General features: G+C 42.2%; 1 protein-coding gene across 1 annotated transcript in view; it reads left to right on the forward strand.

Annotated features, from left to right (window-relative positions):
* Window positions 1-10,888, forward strand: part of vstm2l (V-set and transmembrane domain containing 2 like) — a 37,173-nt gene extending 26,285 nt beyond the window's left edge. The window contains exons 2-4 of the mRNA XM_056275189.1: window positions 8,092-8,261; window positions 10,284-10,328; window positions 10,568-10,888. Of these exons, the coding sequence (XP_056131164.1) occupies window positions 8,092-8,261; window positions 10,284-10,328; window positions 10,568-10,888 (536 nt within the window). The remainder of the gene's footprint in view (window positions 1-8,091; window positions 8,262-10,283; window positions 10,329-10,567) is intronic.
* Window positions 10,889-11,409: the final 521 nt, after the last annotated feature.

Raw genomic sequence — 11,409 nt, forward strand, 5'->3', positions numbered from 1 at the left:
TGATTTAAGGGCCAAGGGGATCTGGGAGACTTTTTTTTTTTAAGAAAAGTGTGGTGTCATCCACAAGTTGGCTTATCAATAATTTGTTGCCCAAGGCCTCTAGGCCCTCAATATTATCATTTTTAATTAGAATGGAAAGTAATTCTGATACAACAATGAATAATAAAGGGGAGATGCCACAGCCTTGTCTAATGGGAAGAAGAAGAAGATGAGCTGAGGGACCGCAAAAGAGCCAGTGTAAGATAAATAAGGTTTTTTTTTTTATTATTTGTTTGGTAACTGTGAATCATGTAAAACTACTTTAGTGGAGCCCCAGAATAAAAATATAGAGCTGGAATGAACATGATTAGGGCCACTTTTAGATTATTTTTTCTATTGGGAAATGTTTTGTGTCAGTGAAAATCAAATTATCAAGTGAAAGCATAAGATTGAGACTGCCACTTTCATATTTTGGGCTGGTTCAACAGAGCAAAAGTTAGCTGATCTAAAGGGAATTTTTAGCTGACCAATAACCTAAAAAAGTGAGCTGACACAACACTTAAAAAATTAATAAAACATCAATTAATTTGAGCATGTTAAAATTGAACACGTCTTACTTTTCTGTCAATAGCGTTTCTGTGAAATGTTTCCTCAAATGTCTGTGAATGTTGTCATTCATCCAGGTCATAGTTATCCAAAGGAGTTGAATCAAGTGCAACTGGACTTGGTATATATCCGTGAAGACGTTTCACCTCTCATCCAAGAGGCTTCCTCAGTTCGTGCTTGGTCTAGTCAGAAAGGCATGACCTGAGGAAGCCTCTTGGATGAGAGGCGAAACGTCTTCACGGATATATACCAAGTCCAATTGCACTTGATTCAACTCCTTTGGATAACCACGACCTGGATGAATGAGAACATTCACAGACAAACGATTCAATATTAAACATTTTATATCAAGGTTAAAATTAGAGAACAAAATGGCATGATACATATTTTATTTATTTATTTATTCAACCTTTATTTAATCAAGAAGGTCTCATTGAGAAAAGGAGTCTCATTTTCTGGAGAGTCCTGACCAAGACAGCAGCTGCACACAGACATACAGGTTGCACAAAATACAAGGAACATGACATAAACGTATATAAATAAACACGTCAATGCAGTTAAAACAATATTAAAGACTAAAATGTGCATATGCAAGGGCTAGCGGAGTCCATCACTAGTAAATTAACGACTTTCTTAAAGTCCCACAGTGGAATCACATAAGGCAGTCAGGCCCTTTTGTAGTGAGTTCCGGGCAGAAGGTGCAGAGTATGAAAATGCCCTTATGCCAAGCTCAGTACAGACTGTGCGGGCCGACAATGTCAAATACTCCCAAGATCGTAGCTGATAGCTCCCGAGATTATGAGAGATGTAAACACATAGATAAGAAAGCAGCAAACCAAGGATGGACTTAAAAATAAATGTGGATCTATGCATGGCGAGAGAAGACCAGTTGGCCAAGGAACACAGAGTACAGTGATGTGTGAGGGTCTCACACCCAGTGATGAACCTCAGAGCACTGTGGTAAGCAGTGTCCAACATCTGAAGACAATGACCGGGGACATTCATATAGAACACACCACTGTAATCAAGCTGAGGCAGGAAAGTTGCAGCAACTAGTCTTTTTATATATTTAAAAAAGAAACCAGATTTATTTCTACAGTAGAATCCCAGCTTTAGCTTCAATTTTTTTAAGAGCTGTTCAATATGACATTTAAAAGTCAAGTGGTCATTAATGATGATACTGGGGTACTTGTAACTAGACACAAAAACAACTGCAGTGCCTTGAGCAGAGGTCACAATAGGAAGCACCGGCGGCAACGTCTTGGCATTTGTAAACATTATTTTGTTTTTGTCAACGTTCAACACCAGTTTGAGTTGACACAGGTGTGACTGAGTGACGTTGAAAGCAGTCTGCAATGACTCTAGGGCTTGAGTTACCATACTGCTGTAGCAACATACAACGGTGGCATCGGCATATATGGATGCATATCAGGAATCAGGAACACTTTGTCATTCCACCTCATATGAGAGGCATTAGGTAAATTCAGGCTTAGGTCATATGGTAGACTAAAAAATTTCACTTTAAGACCACTCAGTGGCAGCAGAACTATAGTTCATGCAACGGCCCATTAGGTTAGAAACCAAACAGCAAATAGGGTTCGTAATCAAAGCACATACAGTCCCCAGTTGAGCCCTCAAAGAACATTTATATTGTTTAAAACAGTATCAATGCCAGCTGTAGTATGTCCACTGTTTTGTAATAGGCAGAACTGAAACTTGAGTTATGGGCTGAAAAGAAAGACGATATTGAGTACTCCTGCCGGTTTTTATATTCCTTATTTTGACCTTTTTTCAGTGTATGGCTCTGGACTTGTTTCATGCTTCTTCTTTTTTTTCCTCATTTGCTGGTGCACCATCTGTCCATTTTATAACTCACTTTTCTGTCCCTGCATGCCTGTTTAGCTCTTACTCCTTTACATTCAAACCTCTCCAGAAGTCTTATTTCTCTTTTTTTTAGCTCTGCCTTCCCATCTTTGCTGTGCTCTTCGCCCCGTTTTCTTTTTTTTTAATCCACTTTCTCAGTTCTACATTCTCTCCCCACTAAATTCTCTCCACACCTGTTCCCTTATATATTACATATTCCCTTTCTCTCATTTTTTGGCACTTCCCTCCTCCACATCTTGCTCGGCCTCGATGGTTCTCCACCCCTGCACCTCCTTCTAACAAATTAGGTCTCTGTTGGTCGCAAGCAGCCGTGCATCAAGGGCATGACTCCTAGGCACATAGTCAGTCAAACACGCTGAATCCCGGCATACTGTGTTGACCTCCCTCTGCCTTTTCCGCTTCCCATCTTTTTTCTTCTCGGTTTTCATCCATCCCTCTATTTCCTTTGCTCACTGCATGTCACAGAGGCGTAAAGGCCAAGTGAATACCAATTACCGATTCAGGGTCTCACTGCTCTCCACTTTGCTTGCACAGACTAAAGATTCACAGTTCTCTGTATCAGCGGAAAGAGGATTATCCGGTTGATGTGACGTTGAATATACCTTAGAGCAGTTCCAATTTGCTAATTGATTTTAATGGACCAAAAAACGGGCTGTTGAAGGACATTTCACCTTACCAAACCGTTAGTTGGATAATTAAATCTCCATATTGAGCAGGTGATGTCATGTCTTTACTCCTTTGAGGTATTGCTCCATGTTATAGTGATATTTAATACGTTTAAACTCTGCTATATTTCGCAATTCATTTGAGCTTGAGTATTATGGGTAGATGTCTTTGCATTTAATATGATTGTAGCTGATAAGGGCTGTCAATAGGTGCAGCAGCAGCAAGAGCTGAAAAGAAACAAGATGAATAAAAATTCATAATGTAATCTATGATTTTCAATATCTCTCCATGGGCTATTTAAATATTCAATTAAACTTAACTTTTTTTCGTATTCTTTATGAAGGTTATAAAATTCACAACTGTCCTCATCAAAGAGATGTAATGGGCTTTGCCCCCTGATTAAACTGAAAAAAGCATCATCAGCAAGTTCAGGTGTTATTTTATTTTGCTGTTGGGTTACCAGGTAACCTTCTGTGTCAAATAGAATCACAAAAGAGGTTTATTGTCAATGTTTTTTTGAGAATATACCCAAATATTTAGTCACTCTTAACAATTACTCATTGAACAAACAAATTTGACAATGTATTTAGGTAATTTCTATGTGTGTTTAAAGGGCAACACTAGAGCCCGCTTGTTTATTGAATTCAAATTCAAAGCAACCAAAGCTTTGGCACAGTAAGGTGCTAGGACACTGGATGGTCATGCTAACATATGTTCATTTTCATATAGTGAAAATGAACTCTTTTTACTGCCAAATCTGATTTAAGAGCTCACACACAATGTGATTGTTCATTTGAAAATCTCAGCCAGTGCGATGTTTCAGCGACAGCAGTAATTGTAATGGTTTGATCAAGCAACTGAGGCGGCACGGTGGCACAGGGGTTGGCGCGGTTGCCTCACAGCAAGAAGGTCCATGGTCCGAACCCCGGGGTTGGCCAACCTTGGGGGTCATCCTCTGTGTGGAGTTTGCATGTCCTCCACGTGTCTGTGTGGATTTCCTCTGGGTGCTCCGGTTTCCTCCCACAGTCCAAAGACATGTAGGTCAGGTGAATCCGCCATACTAAATTGTCCCTAGGTGTGAATGTGTGTGTGTGTCAGCCCTGTGATGAACTGGCGGCCTGTCCAAGGTGTCTCTTCGCCTGCCGCCTAATGAATGCTGGGATGGGCTCCAGCATCCCGCGACCCTAATTAGGATAAGCGGCTTGGATAATGGATGGATGATCAAGCGATCCCTTTACCCAGTGCAAGTTAAGATGTCTTTACAAAGATCAGAAGAGTCACGTCACTGTTGTGTAGCTCTTTAAAAGCAAAGCGCCTCAAGATTCCAACTTTTAGTTTTCATTTCAAAAAGGCCATTTTGCCCACTCACCACAAGGTGAATGCAAACAAAAACAAACCCTTGTGTTGTCACCAGGTTAGTTATGCCAGAAATGTAATAACAGTATTTCATATACATGGTTATGGAAAATCGATACCTGCAGAGAGCGAGAAAGAAAGGCAGGTGGAGTGAGAGAGAGAGAGAGAGAGAGAGAGAGAGAGCGCGATAAAGAGACAGAACATCTAGGGGGAGTAGCATCAATACAAGGTTCAATGGGGTGTGATGCATTTACAACCGATCATGCCTTGGGCCTCCGCCTCTATAGTGTGTAGACAACAGCTTGGATAGGTCTGGGTGTGCCCCCAGTTGCACCGTCCATTAGCAACATCAATTAGCACGCTACAACAAAGAGAGGTAATCAATGTTGTATGAGGAAGGCATCAGGATTATATCTGTGCAATACCGAACAGTGTGTGTGTGTGTGGGGGGGGGCTAGTTTGAGCACGTACACTTACAAATAAAGCAGATTTTTAATGACAAAATCTTCTAAATCGGTTTGATTGCTTTGTGTTTTTCCACATTTTTTTTTCTGTTTTTGTTAGATTTTTGTGTTTTGTTTGGGGGTCCCCAGAGTTTTTGTCTTACCCACAAGTTGTCAGTCATTCTTCATTGAAACTTGAAATTCTTGTACTGAAAGCCTCAGAGCAATTGAGGCAAAGATGTCTGGTATTAATTACCCATTTACCAAAAAGACTAAAAACATATTTTCTGCTGATAGTTTCCCAAAAACAAAACCTTTGAGTTGTCACCGTTCTTCTATTTAACTAAGACATAGCATCATCTAAGCACCATAACCACTCAATCTCTCTCTCATTTTTTTATTAGTTGACAGTAGCAAGATTGTATAAATAGTAGTCTTATCTGCACTAAGAAAACAACCAACAATATTCTCTCTCTTCTGTCTTGCTTGAAGACATGAGCCCTGTTCCATCAGGTCATGAGTCAAAGCAGATTAACAGAATTTCTACATGTGTTAAGAGAGCCAGTTAAGAGGATATAGCTGTAGGCTTTGAATGTGGATATGCAGTTACAGATACACCAGGGGGATGTTGGTGGAAGTTGATGTCTCTGTTTTGCCGAGCCTTCCATAGACCAGAGGGATTAGAGATTGTCTCTCCACGTACAATGGATGCTGAGTCACAGAATGTGCCCAGTGGCCTGGAGGAGGCAAGAGAATGGGAAAGTAGATGGACGCTGGACTGTCTGTTCGGTGACCCCTTGCACTCCTCCAGTACTGACAATTACATAATGCAGATCCGCTGGAAATCATGTTCACAGCAGAGGGAGTTGATATTAGACCGAAGAACAATAGCAGTGTCATCGGAGTTGTCGTCGGCTCAGTTGTCTTAACCTTGCATTGCTTTAGATTGGCTCAAAGAGAAAATACAAAAAAACAAAAAGAAAAGTCCAGAGCTTTACCCAATGCCACCTATCTTATTACCATCAAACATGCAAAATTCATAAGAACAGTAACATTATCGACTTTTATCGGACCGCGTGATATTATGAACTGAGATGCATATCGCACACCGTATGTGTAATGATGATGATTTGTGAATTCCCCACTCTTCAATTAGATTTTCAAATGTCTGTTTAATGTTTTCACTCGTGTGGTCATCAGGTAGAAAAACAGTCTCTAGAGATGCAGCTTTCATTTCCCATGATGATGTGATGAAGTGAGCTGTTAAGCTCATATAGGAGTGTCCAGTATTACTGATCAAGAGATCAGTTGTAAAATGCAAAGTGTTTGGCTTCAGCCAAAGAGCTGATAATGTCAAGCTTGTACTTTTAGGCACATGTTTGGGATTTATTTATTAGAAAATTGTTGTCTTCTGGGGATTTTGTATTTTGGAGCAACTGTTTTCATCGGTGCTTTAAACCCTGGCCTCTACAATTCTAAAGGACATCATGTCCTTTGCTATGAAGTTGGCCAATGATATATTGATGGTTTCATCCTGACATACACTAGCCATGTCTACTTAAGGGGTAGGAAAAAAGTGTATACTTCCTCCTACTCCCTTTGGAACATGTAACAAATAATCTGATGCATATGGAAATTTGTTTGCTGTGTGGATTTGTTGATCACTTGGCAATGGCTTATTTGTATGTTATATCCTGCTTATTCACATGTTCGAAATACTAATCATCATCACTTTTCTTCTCCATCAACTGAAACGGTGTTAGCCGACCTGAATCCCTAGCTCTCTCTCTCACTTCGTCTGGGGCGGCACGGGGGCTCAGTGGTTAGCATTGTTGCCTCACAGCAAGAAGGTCCTGGGTTCGAACCCTGGGGTTGTCCAACCTTGGGGGTCATCCCAGGCCATCCTCTTTGTGGAGTTTGCATGTTCTCCCCCTGTCTGCAGTGGGTTTTCTCCAGGTGCTCCGGTTTCCCCCACCATCAAAAGAAACATGCCCGTTAGGGCTAATACTCCCGTCTGTGCCCCTGACCAAGGCAGTGGGAAAAGAACTGGAGTTGGTCCCCGGGTGCTGGCGGCAGTCCACTGCTCCTAGCTACACAGATCACAGCTATGATGGGTTGATTTGACGTAACTGAATTTCCCCAAGGGGATTAATAAAGGAAACTTAATTCTTTTTTGATGCTGCCTAACAAATAACCAGGAGAGAGAAAATACTGTCAAGTCCAATGCCATGATAACTTAGCTTTAACAACACAACTAACAACTAATGTAACATTTCCCATTTCAGGGCTAGCAAACTAACTGCAACTTACTCTCTCTACCATGGCGAAATCTGCAGGATGATGGAAGCGAAGGTGGGTGAACAGGTTGGAGATATTGCTCCCTTTTGCGGTTACTGTTGATCGGCACTTCCTGCAGACTGGGGTGTCTGCCAACCCTAATTTTCTTTTTTTTTTTTTTTTTTACGGAATCTGAAAAACTCCCAACACTGGCGAGCTAACTTTTTCAGGTGCAGGTAGTGTCTCGCTCCCGTCTGTCATCTCTTCTGACACGATTTTACACGGCAGTAGTAGCCACTCACTGAGGTAGTAGCTAGCTAGCTAGCTAGCTAGTTACTGAGTCATGACGTCACGCCGTGTGTGTGTGTGTGTGTGTGCATGCATGCATGCATATGTGTGGGACGTTGGGGGAGGGAGACGAAGCGAGAACGGAAAGAAACGAAAATGTTTCCAGAGGCGCTGGATTATTTACACGATATTAATATTTCATTTTTTTAATATCACAGTTATTGTCAATACCGGTATATTAAGACACCCCTACCCCATACCCATAAAAGTACAATGGTTTAGTAATTCACTCCAGCACATTGTTTGTCTAAGGTTTCACAAGGTTTTGCTTCAATATCCTGTCTGTCCATGGCTTCCAGGAATATAAACTTCCTTTAACTGTGTCTGTTTCTGAAAACCAATTTTCAGACAGCAACATCTTGGAATAATTATTATTGACTGTACTTGGAGTGCTTTACATGAGATAATTTTGTGTTTTTAATCACACACTCTAAACTGGTTTCCTCCGCTGTTTTGGATCTCTCTCTCTCTCTCTCTCTCTCTCTCTCTCTCTCTCTCTCTCTCTCTCTCTCTCTCTCTCTCTCATTTGCAGCTCTCTTCACAGAGGTGCCACATGATATCACCACACAAAGCGGTGAGGACGTAGAGATGGCTTGTTCTTTCCGTGGGGCAGGCTCTCCCTCCTACTCCCTGGAGATCCAGTGGTGGTACATTAAAAATCACAAAAATTGGCAACAGAAGCCCACCTGGACCACTAATCAGGTAAAGTGCTGAGGAGATCATTACCAGACTGCAAAGCTAATCTATAATAACCTGATTAAAGGGTTTCTTGAGTTGTACTCAGCTTGGCTGAAGCGTGCTATAGCGCATCTTGGTATGCAGTCCCCCCCCACAATATGTTTATTGTCATTTTTTATGTTATAACATTCCATCAAAGAAACATACAGTAACAATACGTACAACAGTTTGAGACCGAAATACATACATCTCGTGCGGGTAGCATAGCAGTCTATTCCGTTGCCTACCAACATGGGGATGGCCGGATCGAATCCCCATGTTACCTCCGGCTTGGTCAGGTATCTCTACAGACACAATTGGCCATGTGTGAGGGTGGGAAGCCAGATGTGGGTGTGCGTCCTGGTCACTGCACTAGCACCTCCTCTGGTTGATCAGGTGGCGGCTGGCGACCCCACATGTATTGGAGGAGGCATGTGGTAGTCTGCAGCCCTCCCTGGATCAGCAGAGGGGGTGGAGCAGAGACCGGGACGGCTCGGAAGAGTAGGATAATTGGCCAAGTACAACTGGGGAGAAAAACAGGGAAAAATACACACACACACACACACACACACACACACACACACACACACACACACACAACTTGCACTGATATTGGATAGAATACAAATACAATGAAATATGTCCTATATTGTTTACAATTTCCTTTCAGGTAAAGCCTACATTTCCATCTTTCATGATATTCATGTATGGTTCCCAGAGCTGAACAAAGTCTTTCCACTTCCCTTTAGCAATGTAAGTTAGTCTGTCCAGACTGATACTATCCGAAAGCTCCCTTATCCACATTCTCAATGATGGAGCGTTCATACTCTGCCAACATAGTGCAATAGCTCTCCTGGCTTGAAGAAGTCCAAAGTCCAAAAGCTTAGTCTGTTTCAAAGTTTGTATAAAGTCCTTCGGATATATTCCAAGCACATAGAGTTTTACATTTAAAGGGACTTAAATATCTCTGACAAACATTTTATAATATCCTTCCAGAAGTTTTGGATCTGTAGACATTCCCATAGACGGTGAAATAGAGTACTCTTGGTATACAGGTAAACAAATGGTAGAGCTATTTTATCATAAAGGCTGCGGCTTTTACTTTGCATTTCTGGTGCACTTAAAAGGTCAAGCCATCGTTCTGCTCCCAAGTTTACTCCTCTCTCTTTTTATCCGTGATCACAAGGTCCATTTTGGCACACTTAACCCACTATGGTTCACTCAGTGGCCATGTTGGATTTCCTGATGCTAAACTCGCTTACTTTTCATGGGATGGAAACAGGTAGCACATTAGCCACAGCAGAAACCCGCTGGCACAGAAAGGAATGGATAATTGCTGATTAGCATTTATCAGCATTGGAGGAGCAGGTTGACTCTCTCAACATGGGGGAACTCGGGCTCCCCTGTTGTGCCTCTAGACACTATAATTGGCACTGAGGAAGAAATAGATTTTCAAAATCTCCTTCTGCACCATGAATAATTCATACTTATGCCCAAAAGAATACTTCAGTGCCTCCATACACACACACATACACTACATAGTCTCATTCTCAGGGGCTTGCATGCTTGATGAAGCGTATGCCACACACAAATATACTCATGCACATACTCATACATACACTTATATAAGCATGCACACACACACACACACACACACACACACACACACACACACACACACACACACATTCAGTTTGTTTGCAGATTCACACACACACACACACACACACACACACACACACACACACACACACACACACACACACACACAGCTTCAGAGCTGAGATGTTACCCGTTGTATAGAGAAAAAAAAAAGAGTGCAACAGATCAGCCACCCCAGGCATTACAACTAAACTTTGCCAAAAAAAAAAAAAAAAAAAATGTTCCAGATTCCCTGTTACACATTTGCTGTTGTAATTTGACAAAGTGAGATGTTTCTGGTGAAAGATATTTTTGCTGCCCTGCTGCACCTTTTCTCAATAATGCATCATACGTAACTCTGTACAGGTGGTGCCCCTGGAGGACATGTCCAAGGATGCTACCAAAATAAGTGTGAGTTTTGTCTGGCATCAACGCACACCAAAGAAAATATTGAAAGTGAATATGAAAAAAGAAAAGAAAACTTAGGCAACCATCTCATCCGAGAATAATTGTCAGTTACAGAAGTTGGTTAACCGAGAATTTAGCGCAAACACGTTTCCTGTCGATTCATACGTTTTCAGGGATGTGTTGGTAGCTAGTACCACGTGACATGGCTTGAAATGTGAACATGTACAATTTGCCCTTTCTAGGTGGTGAAAGTTGCTGGCAGCAACATCTCCCACAAGCTCCGTTTGTCCAGCGTCAAGCCGTCAGATGAGGGCACGTATGAGTGCCGCGTCATCGACTTCAGTGGTGCCGTGGCGCAGCACCACCGCGTGCGCGCCTACCTCCAGGTGGAGGCCGAGAAAAGCCAAGGGCACGGGTCACACGACACCCAACGCAACACCCCTGGGCATCTGGCGCAGGGCAGCATTGTCTATCCCCAACCCCTCCACCAGACGGAGGGCAGGGAACTGAAGAGGAGATCAGCTGGTAGCACCACTGACTGCAATGAGAGCTGTATGCTTTAGAGGAGGTGATCTGTCTGTCTTTACCCACGGTGAAATATGAGCGCACAGATGGGGAAGAGGAGTGCATGTTGCCAATTTATCTTTAAGCGGCAAGGTCATTTATTTATACGTCATAACAACAGAGGCGTTGGACCATAACTGCACTCTGTGTTCCACCAACATGCTTATGTATCAGCTTGGTTGCTGGCTTTGCTTGTTCATCTTTGATATGGTCATTTGGATGCCAGTGCTGTTGAACATCAATTTACAGCATGATTATGTTGTTAGTACACATGATTGTATTGCTTTTGTTGCTATGTTGTTTCTGTGTATTTCCCCATTGCTTTAGGTTTATGGTTCATCTTACTCTGAGGCTGTGATGGGCAAGAAGATGGCATTTCTGTCTGTGTTGGGACTTTTTCAGTGGCCTAGACCAGTGTTTTCCAACCCAGTCAGTCCTCAAGGACCCCCTATCCTGCAGATTTTCCTTGTAACCCTGCATAGGTAGCCCTGCTTGTATTTAACCAATCATCTCATAGCAC

The sequence above is a fragment of the Lampris incognitus genome, chromosome 2 (assembly GCF_029633865.1).
Source record: "Lampris incognitus isolate fLamInc1 chromosome 2, fLamInc1.hap2, whole genome shotgun sequence".
NCBI lineage: Eukaryota > Metazoa > Chordata > Actinopteri > Lampriformes > Lampridae > Lampris > Lampris incognitus.